Here is a 14,956-nt window from a genome sequence, read left to right on the forward strand (position 1 = left end):
GCCGGCTTGGGTTGGTTCTGGAGGTTCCTGGGACCTGACAGCGAAGGAAGAGGGAACTTCAGCTAACATCTGCCCCATTGCTACCAGTCTCCCTGGAGGCATTGCTTCATCACCACCATCCGCCTCCCTCTTTGCAGAAGCCTCCTGAACTTGGGCTATGATCTCTCTGCTGCTGCCTGCTGGAGATCTCCGCATTGTCCTGACCTCTCCCTTCTGCAACAGAAGCAGCCGCCGCAGCAGCAGCAGCTTCACATCTGGTGGGGATTAATGTGGAGACGTCCAGCTGGAAGTTCTTCTGGACTTTCGATGTGGCTGACCGGAAGCGGGACACGGGCGACGGCGAGGGTCTGAGGGAGTGGGGGAGCTTTGCCTGGTGCAAAGCGAGGGGGTGGGGGGGAAAAGAAGGAGGGGGGCTCTTTTCGGAACCAACTCATGAAGAACAAGGGAGGAAAGCCGAAAGTCAAGAGGAAAGGAGCCACAAACGTCTTCGGCTGTGATCTGACAGACTATCTGGAGAGCACGGGACAAGATGGTAATATTTATTTTTAAAACAACAACAACCACCAAGGCCTTATTCTTGCTTTCTCTAGAGATGGGTCTGTTGCAGTGCCTTTTGAATGGAAGGATTAATTGTCTACAGAAATAAAGCAGGGAATGGTTATCTGGTGTGGATAGGACTTTAGTGTCTTGTTCTGTCAGTGACCAACTAGCAATGTGCTTAGTTCAGGGAAATGTTTTGCTGTGGGAGAGAGAGGCAGATTAACTATTTGCCATCAAGTCTCTTAACTTGAGGCACACAGAGAAAGGATACTTTTCAGTTACTCAGAGGTGGGGTGCGTGAGCACGAGGCTTCAAGATTGCTCCTTAGGATGTGGCCCTTCCATGTTTCGCAAGACTTTCCCTGCCCCCAACCACAGGATGCCACAGAATCAATGGAGACGGGAGACAGACAGCAGTTCTCAGAATAAAGGTTGTAATGAAGATGTAACGGTGGCTCTTAGGCCCAAGCAAGGCTCCCCAAATTTTCTTACTTGTGAGACAGGGATGTGGGAGAAGGATCCGCCAAAGTGGGAGCACAGCAGCTGGTGCTTCTTACTAGAAACCCCCACCCCTTGCCTACAATCCTTTTTCTCAGACGAGCATATGATGTGTCAGACCGTGGGAGGTGGCAGTGCCAATCTGCTTTTCAAGCGGACGAGATAGGAGAGAGAAGCAGAGAACATTTCTTAAAAGTGGGCTGGGTGACGCGAAACATATTGCCGGGTCTTTGGAAGGTAGAAGGATTCCTCTCACCTTCTTCTTGGAAACTAATATTTGATGAGAAATCACTTAGGATTCTTCCCCTCCTGCCATCTGCATCCACATGACGTTCCCAGTTTAGATTTATTTGGTTTCCTAAAACTCAGACTTTCCGGGCGAGGCGGCTCCTTGAGCAACATTATTAGGGTGTTTATTCAATAAATGTGGGTGACAGTCATTACAGATGCCTCAGAAAGGAAGTGTATTCATAATAAACGAAGGGACTTTGCTGTTACTCAGTGTTGTGGGCTGCCAGAGTACATGACGTTGTTCTCGTGTTTCCTCTCTTACACAGGCACATTATACAGAGCATGTGTTTTCCCCCCAGATCAGTCCATCAAGCTAAGCTTAATTCATTTGACAAATGTTCATGGCATTTGTGTCGCTGTGTACATTGCAACTGCTGCCTAAATGCAGCCACTTTTAGGTTGCTGTTTTTCTCGTTTGGCTGTCCATAGCAATACTTCAGGCCCGTTCATCGAGGAACCTGAAGGATGAACTGCAGGGGGAGGTCTAAGTTTTCACAGGCCTCAGCAACTTGGGATCCACAAAATCAAGCATTGTCCACCAGTCATGTTAAATGTGGATTTACGCGATTTGCCTGCCTACTGCGCTGTTCCTCTGAGGCCTTGCTGCAACATTAGAGTCAGGGTCTTTTCAGTTGTGGTCCCTGGACAGCAACAACAGCAACACCCACACAGCAACATCCCAGTCCCATCAGCCAGCAAGGGATGATGGGAGGAGTAGTCCAGCTACATCTGGAGAGCTCAACATTGGCCACCCTTTGTGTGTGGATAGCAGCAGGCTAGATAGGCCAAAGGTCTGTTTTGATGTGGCAGCTTCCTATGTGAGTATTTTCTAACTGGCTATGGTTTTTAGTTCTCTGTTGTTGTTTTGTTTACTTGCTTATTATTATAATGCATTTCTTTAATGGTTGTAAGCTGCCCTTGGGGCTAAACGTGGAGAGAAAAGTGTCTTAATAAATAAATGTATTGTTTTCTGTGTGACGCCCACCTCCTCCCGCCCTGGGTTTTTGCAGTCTCAGAAGGGCAGCAAATACTGAAGATTTACTGGTCCCTTGTGGCCACCATACATAGCTTTGTGGGTCTCCAGTTGCGCTGCCTTCTCAATTCAATGTAGCCAGGAAAACAGGAACAAGAAGGCAGCTTTTATTTATTTTGAAGAAAGGCGTGATGGGATCCTGTATATTCTCCAGCGACTGCAGACTTTGTCATCGGCTTCTTTTGCAAGATGGCTCGGTCTACCAGCGTGGTCTGTTGTGAGGAGCAAAAATGGGCAAAAGTGAATTCCTTTTCATGTTTGCTGAATGGCATGTCCCATTGGCCAGCAGTGTGTGATCTAGTAATGAAAGACTCCATTGTTACAGGAGCCATTAGAAGGATGTGAGTTAGATCATAGGGTGTAGGTTAAATCTTAACGATAACAAGAAGCAGAAGAGATGTGGGAGTTTTTATTCCTTTGTTCTGTGGCAAGGCAAGGAGGTGGAATAATATTAAAGACAAATCTGCTCTCTAGGTAGCTGTGAGGGCAGGCGGGGGTCAGATGTCACTAGCATGAGACTTAGAAGCCTCCAAATTACCCTAATTGGAGCCCTTGAGTTGAAATGGCATCATTTGTGATGGGCAACTATCTATCAGGGGAAAGCGTTTGTTCAGACCCTCCCCACCATTGGGAGCCAAGCAATAACCTTGAAAGCGGGAGCGTTCTACCTGTTACAGTTATTCACTTTGCCTCCTGTGTGGAAAGGGTGGACAATACAGATGGATCTGGCCACTATTTTTTATTTTATTTTTTGCTTTTTTTTGGTAAAAAACGGTTTGAGGATTCCTTTGAGATTTTGTTTCTTCAAGGAGCTTGAACATATGATATGGGGCTAGAGCAGAGGTTTCCAATTAGCTAAGTGCTGCGAACCCCCTACTTCTCAAAAGCCAAGCCATGGACCCCCTACTTTATCTCTGCAGTAGTTTTTGTTAATGTGAATGGTGCCAATTGGACCACCATTTGGGAACCACTGGGCTAGAGCGTTTCCTCTTCTTATTCAGAGTAAAGCATTCAGATGTGGGGCTCTGTGAGGAAGAGGTGGGGAACCTGTGACCTTCCAGTTGTTGAACTGGCACCACCCCTGACTATTAACTCTGCTGGCTGAGCCTGGTGGAAGCTGGAGTCTAACAACAACAACAACAACAACAACAACAACATAATAATAATAATTTATTTATACCCCACCCATCTGACTGGGTTTCCCCAGCCACTCTGGGCGGCTTCCAACAAAACACTAAAATACAATAACCTATTAAACATTAAAAGCTTCCCTAAACAGGGCTGTCTTCTAAAAGTTTGGTAGTTATTTTTTCTATGGAAAAAATAACTTACTTACTTCTTGGGAAAGTGAGTTTCAAACTGAAGAGGTGCTTTCTTTTGCCTGTCCCGAGTCTTCCACTCAAACCAGTTTCTCCCCTTGATTGAGTTGTGCACTGATACTTCCAGCTCTCATTATGACTTAGGGAAAGGGCACTTAGTAGTTTGGTGGCTGGGAGAGAGATCCCAACTAAAACAAATGTCTAGATGGAGTCACAGGAAGTGGTTTGGCTGTTCTATACAGCTTTCTTCCTTCTAGGTCATCTCTTAGCAATCACCCTTGGCTTATGTAAAGCAGCAAGGGAGGGGGGAGAGACTGGGTTGCTAGAACTGCTTACTTTTGGTTGAGATGTCAATCTAACTTCATGCCTGCTCTGCCACTGAAGAGCACAAATGTTGCTTTTGCCCCTACTGCAGAGGCTGATGGGCTTTTCCATGGTGAAACTGTTTGCGGCAAACAGTTCCTGCTCTGATGATTGGCAGGTGAAGGAGAAGCACGACGAGCAGGCTTGCGGAGGCTTTCAGAACAAATGAATGGCACATAGTCATCTGATAGTGGCATGGCCACTATCATGACTTGCTCACCTGGAATTTGAGGCTCCCATAGCAAAATAGTTTGCTCCTCCTGGATTGCATCCAGATAATCACCATGTTTCACTTTTCTTTGTTTTCTACCTTTCTTTTTTCTCTTTCGTGTGCATCCGTGGGGGTGCACAGAGATTTCTCATGTGATCTGTGCAGATCAGCAGAGGAGCAGGGAAAGGGGCAATTTCTTCCTCACTGTTGCCAAGCCCAGCATTGAGATGGGAAGCAAAATTCCACCCTCTCTGCTCTTCAGATAATGGCCCTGAAGAGTAGAGAGGGCATTATTTTCCCTTCCATCACAGTGCTGGGCTGGGTAAGGTAAAGGGACCCCTGACCATTAAGTCCAGTCGTGGCCGACTCTGGGGTTGTGGCGCTCATCTCGCTTTATTGGCCGAGGGAGCCGGCGTACAGCTTCCGAGTCATGTGGCCAGCATGACTAAGCCGCTTCTGGTCAACCAGAGCAGCACATGGAAACGCCGTTTACCTTCCCGCTGGAGTGGTACCTATTTATCTACTTGCACTTTGACATGCTTTTGAACTGCTAGGTTGGCAGGAGCAGGGACCGAGCAATGGGAGCTCACCTTGTTGCGGGTATTCGAACCGCCGACCTTCTGATCGGCAAGTCCTAGGCTCTGTGGTTCAACCCACAGCGCCACCCGCGTCCCTTGCTGGGCTGGGTACAGAGCATTAAATGTCTCTTCACCCAGCCCTGCACCATGATGCACCCTTAAGAATAACCAAGGAAAGTCTCCTTTCCTCCTTCTCCTTCTCCTTCTCCTTCTCCAAGCAAGCGTCTAGTCATTCCCAGGATGTGGAAAACATTGGAATGCTCAGGAAACAGGAAAGAGTGTTCCAATCTGCAATGTTCAAGTGGCCAGGGAACAATGGTGCTATGCTCCTTGCTGCAGCTGGCACATTGGTTCAGGAGCCTGAATGCTTTAAGTTTAAGGTGCTGCCACTGCTGATGCCTCTATACCCTGACCTGGTAAAATGGGTGAGGATCTGATAGACCAGCAGAAAAGTCTAGGTGAGCCAGAATGGGCATATGGGCTGATGGTTCAACATCTCTGCTGTAAAACATGTTCTTACTACATGAAGCTCTGCCCTGCCACATATTGGCTGCTCGCAGTGTGTACCAACAGAGAAAGCAGCCACTCACTTGGCTGTTCATACATTACAAAATGTATGAGTTACAAAAGGAAGAAGAGAAACCAATGAATGTGAAAGAGAGGGTTTCAAAAGTGGAAGAGCCAGAGGTTGAAAAATCTAGAGCGCCTTGAGAAGAGGTCATCATGAGCTTTCTTTCCTCTCCTTTTTCCTACCTTGTTGGAAGTGGCTTTTAAGCTGGCACCAAGTACTTGCTGCTAGCAAGCTTGGCTTCGAAGTGTAGTTTGGGGTGTTGTACAGTGTGAAAAGGAGTGTGCACACAACTCATCACAAACCAGCCTTTTCTTTTTTGCACTTCTGGTGCAAATTACGTGCAAGACAGCAGCTGTGCTGGTAGCCATGTGTCTTGCCCATGGAGGTATGTTAAAATACGCCCCCATACACACAACAGCAGAAGGGTCAAAGGGAGGCATACTGGTTATGCCACAAGTGCATCCACCCTCTCATTTTCTTTGAAACCACGTGAACTCCCAGAGGTGTTTCCCCTCACAATTTTAGGGATTTCTTACAGCGATTTTATGATGATTAAAACACCTTGGCACCCCTTCTCCATTGCTCTCTCCTTTAAATGAAAAAAGGAAATTTCTCAGCTTCTTGCATCCCTTGTGGTAGCAGATACTTTCTCAAGCTTTCTTTTGCAACCGGAGATGGAAACTTTGTCAGTTCCTTTTTCAAAAAACCAAACAAAAACAAAATGTTATTAATCCCTGACATCAGCAATGTAAACTGGAATTCCTTGTTCTGCAGCTTACTCTGGAAACAGCACATTTTTTTCTTGGGCTGCCTTGTCCGCTCAGAGCCAAGCCCACAATTTCTTCCTCAAGCAAAGGGAACACTTACTTAACTCTCTGGGCATTTATGCTAAGTCAGGCTTTTAGAATTTGGTGGTTGGATGATGACTGAGCAAACAGACACACAGTCCCATCCTATTCACGTTGGGTCAGAAGTAAATCTCATTTTGCATAGCCTGCAGCTGCAGTTCTGTGTGCATTTACTTGAGAGTAAACTTCATTAGACACAGGGGGTCTTCTTTCTGGCTGACGTTAATAGATTCCCATTGTATAGTTTTGAAACCCAACACTGAATGTAAACTGAGCTCAGCCTGAAACAGTTTAATGAAACATCAAGGAAGAGAAGGAAGAGGCATTCACAGCCGCAAATAGAAAATGGGATACCAGCCAGATTTTAGCACTGCCAAAAAGGATCCAGGGTCTTTGATGGATCACAAACTGAAGGCAAGGCAATGAGGTTACACTGTCTTATAAAACGGCAAATGGCATTTATCACATCAGCTTTTTTGTTAGATAAATGAACTCCTTTTATAAGGTACTGTAATCTGCATTGTAGCTTTATTTCACTGGACAGAGAATTGTTTATATGTTTTGAAAAATCATACAATTAAAGTTTTTGTTTTTATTTTTTAAAAATACTATAAAAAAACTATTTCTCTTGAGAATTTTCCAGTTGACATGAATATTACTCCTGCCAACAACCTTGGCTTCAACAGGATCATTCCTGAGTAGGCTGGACAAATCTTGACAGTTTCAGATTTCTTATTTTTCTAGTCTTAAGTTTAGTTTGCATTTTTTTTTTTAAAAAAAAACCTTCTTAAAATTAGTCAGCGTTTTAGTGCAAAATTATATCAAATACATATTTTTGTGAACAAAATGAGTCTAATGTATGCATTTTCTATGTTATTTTCACCATATATACATTTTTAAGGCACACTTTCCTCTTCATATACACATTTTGGCACACATTATTTGGTTGGAAGAATGCATCACAAAATTCACAGAAGTCCAAATTTCAAAGTATCGCTGTGTTTCGCTTCTCATATTGTTTCAGAAAGTGCAAATTGGGCAGTTTCGCATTAGAATTTGAAGCAAACTGAATTTCTCCTTCATCCCTACTCCTAAGTATCCTCTCCTGTGCTGTAGAGCCCAAAGGGCACCCTGGGTTTCTAGAGAACTTTGGACAATGAACCCAATTCAACAACGCCTGGGATGCAAGTGGTTGAAAGCTCACAGCAAACACAACTGAAGATAGGTTAGAGTACAGTAAGTCCACAACCTATGCTGGGGTTATGTTCTGGGAAAAGCCAAAATCCTGTACAGTCAAAACACATTGGGTGCAATGGTGGGTTGGACAGCCAATGTCTTTTTTTCCTCGAAGTCCACCCCTTTTCCGCCCCCCTTTCTATTTGTTTCTATATTTTTTGCCAAGCATGTAAAGCTGGCAGAAGCCTGTAAATTGTGAGTTTACTGTACATACTTGTGCCTCTTGTGTGGTGGTGATGGCACTGGAGAAAGCTTGCCTCTCCACTACTATTGCATCCTCAAGTAGCCACCCAGCAGAGCTGTTTAGAGTACTTAGTGGGCTGGTGAAGTCTGGCCCTAAACTGGGATTATCTGGACGGTCAGAAGCCTTCAGTTCACTTACAATGTGCTTGAGGATTAATTAATTCAACGCTGTCCCAGTATTGCTGCCGTAGTCAGTACAGTTTCAGAGGAGGTGTCTTGAGCATCATCTAAGCCTGCTGTAGGAGAACTGTTTTGGCCATTGTGGCCCCCATACTGACTAGGGACAAGACCATGAAGAATAATTCTCTATTCCTGAGAACAAACTCTCTCACTCACATATAGAAGAACGAATCCTAAGGTTCTGTTGGCATAATTATAAAGTATAAATTAGGGGCTTTGGTCAGCTGCCACATGTATTGGGGAGGGGGCGCACCAAGCTTTCTCTTCCCCAGTGCTACAAATCCCTTAACATTAGGGAATGGGCCATAGCTCAGTGGTAAAGCATCTATTCTGCATACAAAAGCTTCCAGGTTCTATTCCTGGCATCTCCAGGCACAGCTGGGAAACACCTCTGTCCTGTCTGACATCCTGGAGAGCTGTAGATCACCCTTCCCCAATCTGGTGCTCTCCAAATGCTTGGGACTGCAACTCCCATCAAGATGGCCAATGGTCAGGGATGATGGTGGTGTAGACAGTATTGAGTTGGATGGATAATTGGCCTGACTCAATATAGAACAAATTCCTATGTACCACCACAAATTATTTATATGCCATCCATCTAACTGGGTTGTCCCAGCCACTCTGGGCAGCTTCCAACAAATTATAAACATCAAACTTAAAAACATCTGCCTTCAGATGTCTTCTCAAAATCATGTAGTTGTTTATTTCCTTGCCAACTGATGGCAGGGCATTTCACAGGGTGGGTGCCACCACTGCGAAGGCCCCCTCTGCCTGGTTCCTTGTAAGCTCACTTGCAAAGGGAACCACCAGAAGGTTCTCGCTGCTGGACCTCAGTGTCCAGGCTGAATGATGAGAGTGGAGATGCTCCTTCAGGTATACTGGGCCGAGGCCGTTTAGGGCTTTAAAGCTCAGCCCCACAGTCCCCTGTGTGACTCATAACATGATGAAAATGTTAAAGCTGCCCTTGGTTTTTGTTTTACATATGAGGAGCATAACACTTAGTGTCAGAGAAATGTAGGAAAATATCCAGGTCTCCATCTATTCCTCCACAAACGTTCCCTAGGAGAGATTTTGAAATCTGGGCATCAGGCACACGTGAGAAGGAAACTGGGTCTTCATGCTGTTTGCTGCATAGTTTGTACTTTTGTTCTTTGTTCTGCCAAACACTGATACTTTCTGTGGAGTCTGCATTTTGATTTGAGGAGAAGCTCTCTTTGAGCCAAACTCCAAACCTGCTGTCCAGATGTGAATTTGGGTTGTCTCTATCGTGGCTCCCCCCTCCCCTAACTGCATGCGCATGCCTGTATTTTAATAGACTTTTTGACAGTGTGATATGTTCTTCTCTGGATACATATGTGTATGAGGGAGTGAGTGAATTTTGAAATTTTTCCTTGTGTACATCGTTGTATTGGCTTGTTACACAAATAAGGACAGATAGACTTAAATTTAGTAGGTAGCCCAAAGTGCACTCAGCACAGTTACAACACACGTAGCGATAATGTTTTAATCAGGCGATCATACCAGGCGACTGAAGAGGAAAGAAACACACCAAAATAAAGCCACATGTCTTCAAACATTTTTCCGCCCCTCTCTTACACACAGAGCTTCCATTAACTTCCTGTCTGGAGCCAGGTATGTAAACCTTTGGAGAAGCAAGGTTGGCCAAGCAGCAGACCCCTGCTACTGTTTCTCTCTTAGTCTGTCACTGACTTAAAGCTGAATTTGATCTGTGCATATTGATAACATCCCAAAACCTGGAGACCAAGTCCTGTGAGGAACAGCTGAAGCAGCTGAGTCCTATGAGGAGAAGAGGCAATTAAGAGGTGATGGGATAACCATCTCCAAAGATTTGAAGGGCTGTCACATAAATGGTAGAATGAAATTGGGGTGTGGGTTTTTTTTTTTTGGCTGCTTCAGAGGAAAACCTGAACCAATGGGTTCAAATGACAAGAAAGAGAATTCTGACAAAACGTCAGAAAGACCTTTGTGATGGTATGAGCTGCTCAATGGCAGAAGAGACAGCTTCAGAAGGTCACTACTTCTCCTTTGTTAGAGTCCTTTAAGCAGAACAACGTCAGATAAGCCCTGGCAGATCAGATCAGTGTCCCGGCTATTCCAGCATCCTGTTCTCATAGTGACCAACCAGATGCCTGCGGGAAGCTTGCAAGCAGGACCCAAGTGCAGCAGGACTCTCTCCCTCCTGTAGCAACTGGCATTCAGAAGCGAACTTCCTATGGCAGTATGAGACGAGGGCTGAATGATCACCTGGCAGGGGTGCAGTAATAGCAGATTTCCTGCACTGGAAGCAGGTTTGTCCAGGTGACCTTTGAGGAACCTGCCAGCTATGTCTATGACCTGTATAATTCCATGCTGATTACCTCTCCTGCTCCCCAATTCATACTGTGGGCAGTATAGGGGCTGAGTGTTCGGTTTTTGCATTATAGTGCTACAGCACCAGGCTCCACACAGGCTATGCAGCATGTGGCACAATCAGCCCTAAAACTTCATATGTAGCACACAGTGGTGGTGTTTCAGCACAACGTCCAGCCAGGCCTAGACCGGAGGGGCCATGACATGGGGCTAGAATGGGTGAGAGTTCAGGGGAAATTGAAGGCAGAGGGTGCACACCTACATTTGTGCATAACCTGATCCAAATCTCAGCTCCACTCATTCCCAGATACTTTAAAGTTTAAGGAACATTCAGCGGGGGGGGGGGGGGGGAGTATTTGATCCGCTGCTAAATTTGCCCGTTTGCCCTCTGATGAAGAAATGACCAGTCCATAATTTTAATGCTAGGTTTATTGTAGCTGTGAGAGACAGAATAACAACAAGAAAACCCTCAGAAACCCAGAAGACAAAAGTCAGAGATTGATGTGCATTATAATGAGTGAAATAAGTATTTGACCCCTTTGCAAAAGATGACTTAGTGTTGTTGCTGTTGTTTAGTCGTTTAGTCGTGTCTGACTCTTCGTGATCCCATTGACCAGAACACGCCAGGCACTCCTGTCTTCGATGACTTAGTACTTGGTGGCAAAACCCTTGTTGACAATTACAGAGGTCAGAAGTTTCTTGTAGGTGGCCACCAGGTTTGCACACATCTCAGGAGGTATTTTGTCCCACTCCTCTTTGCAGATCCTCTCCAAGTCAGTAAGATTTCAAGGCTGATGTATAGCTACTACAATAAACCTACTATTAAAATTATGGACAGGCCATTTCTTCGTCAGAGGGCAAACGGGCAAATTTAGCAGCGGATCAAATACTTCCCCCCCTCACTGTAGCTCAGTCAGTAGAGCATAGAATCATAGCATTGTAGAGTTAGAGGGGATCTAAAGGTCATGAGACTCTTAATCTTAGAGTCGTGAGTTTGAGCCCCACGTTGGGCAAATAAATCCTGCATTGCTGGAGTTGAGGCTAGATGACGCTCATAGTCCCTTCCAGCTTTACAGTTCTCTGATTCTAGGAGTGATAGGCCCAAGTCCACCCAGTGAGCATCATGGCTGAGTGGGGATTTGAGCATGGGTCTCTCAGGTCCTAGTCTGACACTCTAACCAAAACATCAAATGATTGCTTGGTGTTTCTTTGGCTTCTCTTTTATTTAATATTTAAACTAATATTTTCTTGCATATTTGGCTTTCTATCAGATATGCAGAACACCCTCCTCCCCCATGCTTGCAAGGCCAGCTTTGCCACTTCGCTGGTCACCATGGTGCCACCCGCTTCTCTGTTAGAAGGAACGCTATGTGATGAGCAAAATGTCCAGGCAAATGAGTCCTTATTTATAGAATGTAGCAGGCTGCAAATAGTGGCGTATACTGAAATAAGCACGGTCTGTAGGCGTAGACTGCGGTAGATGCTGGCGTGCAAAATATCTCTGTAAGTTCATATATGTGGCTTTCTTCTTGCTGGGCAAAAACAAAAAACAAAACCTGGCTTGGCTGTTTGAGCTTTTAATAAACTGAAATTGTCTAGCTTGAGTGTTTGCTAAAGTTGGAGGCTCAGGATAGTTTTAGGCATTCTGGCACTCTAAGCTGGGCTTGCTGTGAGCCAGGGTTCCCTGCAGTTCATTCCTGGTAACTGTATTTGTGCTGCGGAACAATGCTAAACCAATAAAGAGAGTGCATCTGAGCATACAATCATAGAATTGTAGAGCTGGAAAAACCCTGAGGGTCATCTGGCCCAACCTCCCTGCAATGCAGGAATCTCAACTAAAGCATCCATGCATAAGATTTTATTATATTATCTCTCTCTCTCTCCCTCTCTCTCTCCTCTAGCCCTATTTGCATATCTTTTGCCTGGAAGGGGACAAAATGTGTGCACAATATGCATATTCAAAAGCTACAAATATTTATATGACTATGTAGGTGTGATTGAATGTGAACTAAGTAATGCATTATAATAAGTGACAAGTTTTATTTGCAGCATTTGGTCTTTACTTTCTGCTGCATTAAGAGGCACACACTTTTAAAAAATGTGCCCCTAAGCAGCCACCTAGATTTGCCTTGTACTGGGGGCAGCCCTCAGAAGGCAAATGTGAGGATAAGTTATTTGGAAAGAAAATTATCTGCAAGGCCGAAGTTCATAAAAATTAACCTGTACACATAAAAAAAATACATCAGTTAGGCAGCATCTAGGCAGACCTTCAAGCAGAAGCAATGCAGATTTATGGTGTGACCTTTGCTTATCCCTGCTCCTGTAACACACAATACCTGCAAACCCACACAAACTATCCTCTATCTGATCTTCTCATTCTTCATCCTGCCTTTCCACTTTGTCTTAAGTTTTTCAGTATCTTCCTTTCTTTCCTACTCAACATTACCACCACCACCACCACTACTACTACTACTGTACTACTACTACTTTACTTAGCTGAGAAGGTGGCAGCAGGGTGGTAGTTGCATATGTAACTGACAAGGGTCGGTCAATTAGCACTGTCCACAGCCTTGCTCTGAAAAAGGGGGAGGTGGCTTTATGACTCACACTAGGAACAGCCAATCAGTGCTGTGCGAAGCCAGCTTCTGCCGAAAGCTGGAAGCACGGGTTTCCCTTGTGGGTTGTACGTGTGCTTGAAATATGGTGGCTGTGTTTCCACAGTAGCCTTCTGGCTAAAATTATGTGCATCTGCCTGCCCTCTTAGTGCATCAGAACACCTGTTATCCCCGATGTACACAGAGCAGTATGCCTGGTCACCTGGATGGACTGGCCCAAGGCAATCAGAGATGTACAGCTATTTACAGGCCTGCTATAATTAGTGCATAAGAAGAACTGCTTGGCGATATTCAGAGATATCAGGCATTCAGTTTTGGGGAGTGGGGACTTCAGCACTTTTCTCAGTCTCCACAGGTGCATGAAATCCATCCTTCAGTCTTTGCAGAGCGGCAGAGAACAAGAATCTATAACAGCAGACTCTTTCCCTCCCTCCACCCGCCCCCCTTGTCTTTAGCTAACATCTCCTCTGGAGATTCAGCAATTCGGTTACCTCAAAGGGAAAACTGACAAGCCCTGTCAATCAGAGCCCTGTATTAACACTGATATCACGGGGAGCGGAAGCCATATGTTTGCTCTTGTTCCTTTGCTGTCCGTTCTCGTCTGAGATTATGTTTTCATTATTTCCTCAATCTGCTGCTTGTTTCCTGGGAGCTGTGGCTTATTGTCGCTGCAGCTGAACATTCGTGGTGCTATCACAGCTCTCGGCTTTGTTTCTGCATTTCCTTTAGCAAACTTAAAACAACAGAAACAACAACACCACAAAACGTTTCACTCTGCTGCATATCCTGTTTTACATTTTCCCTCTGCAGTCCTTGCGTGAGGCACGCATCTCGTTCTAATGCACTGGGCCCCCTTCTCCTCTTCCCAGGCTACTAAACAAATCACATGTTTTCGGCAGCATATTCTCCAAATCAGATTTTACAAGGATACATTTTTTCAAAGGGAAGGCATTTCCACCCCCATCTTTTCAACGGTTTCTTACAGCAGATACATGCTGAGTTGGGGTGGGTGGGTGGGTGTGTATTCTGGAGCATGTAGTGTATTTCAGCTGTAAAAAGTACAGACGTCGTAGATGAGTGAAGGCAGATACATGAGGGAAAGAAGTAATGGAATACTTTGTGGCCTGATTTCATTCTCCAGCCTAGACTTCAAAGCGATTCATGGTTTTACCCTGGAGAGCCTGCAAATGCAACTTATTTTTATTTATCACTATTACTGTCAGCTTGGAGTGCCTGGCACTGCCTGTGAATTTCTAGAAACCAAAAAAAACCCCAACACTGTGATTTTGAAATGGATAGTATGTGAGCCAAAAAAATTAGGTGAAATCACACCAAAGTCATGTTTGGGTCTGCCATATTGATGCAAAATGGCTCTCAGAACCCACACGGCGATGTATACACTCACCCCCAGTTCAGCAGCCCTCATACTGAGTACGATGACAATATCTCAAGAGGCAGCAGAACCTTTGCTAAAAAACTGGTGGTGTCACACCAAAGTCATGTTTTGGTCTGCCACTGTGATTCAAAATGGCTCCTGGCACCCAAATGTCAATAGCTACCTCCTCGCCTTCACTTGAACATGATTTGAAGCCTGGCACAATCAGGAAGGTCCATAGCTCAGTGACAGAGCAGTTGCTTTGCATTCAGAAGATCCAGGCTCTGTCCTTCTCGTCTCCAGGTAAGGCAGGGAGATAACCCTGCCTGAAATACCAGAGAGTTGCTACAAGTCAGGGTAGACAATAATGAGCTAGATGGGCCAATGGTTTGAATCAGTATAAAGCAGCTTCCTATGTTTCTATGAACCCTGGTAAAACAGAGGCTTCTACTTGCGCTCAACAGAAACATGAATGGAAACTCCTGTGTAGCTTCCCAGATTGAACACAGTAAGATTGGGGACTGAGCAGACAGGGACACGCCTGGTGGTGTGTGCAGCCCCATGCTTCCTACTTGTACAGTGGTACCTCGGGTTACAGATGCTTCAGGTTACAGGCGCTTCAGGTTACAGACTCCACTAACCCAGAAATAGTACCTCGGGTTAAGAACTTTGATTCAGGATGAGAA

The 14,956-nt window shown here is 45.1% G+C and overlaps 1 protein-coding gene across 1 annotated transcript in view; it reads left to right on the forward strand.

The window, feature by feature from the left end:
• The first annotated feature begins 396 nt into the window (after nucleotides 1-396).
• Nucleotides 397-14,956, forward strand: part of ARHGAP31 (Rho GTPase activating protein 31) — an 87,577-nt gene continuing 73,017 nt past the window's right edge. Inside the window, exon 1 of the mRNA XM_079973320.1 lies at nucleotides 397-532. Within this exon, the coding sequence (XP_079829446.1) occupies nucleotides 433-532 (100 nt within the window). The 5' untranslated portion in view covers nucleotides 397-432. The remainder of the gene's footprint in view (nucleotides 533-14,956) is intronic.

The sequence above is a fragment of the Podarcis cretensis genome (genome assembly GCF_951804945.1).
Source record: "Podarcis cretensis genome assembly, chromosome: 4".
In the NCBI taxonomy this organism is placed as follows: Eukaryota; Metazoa; Chordata; class Lepidosauria; order Squamata; family Lacertidae; genus Podarcis; species Podarcis cretensis.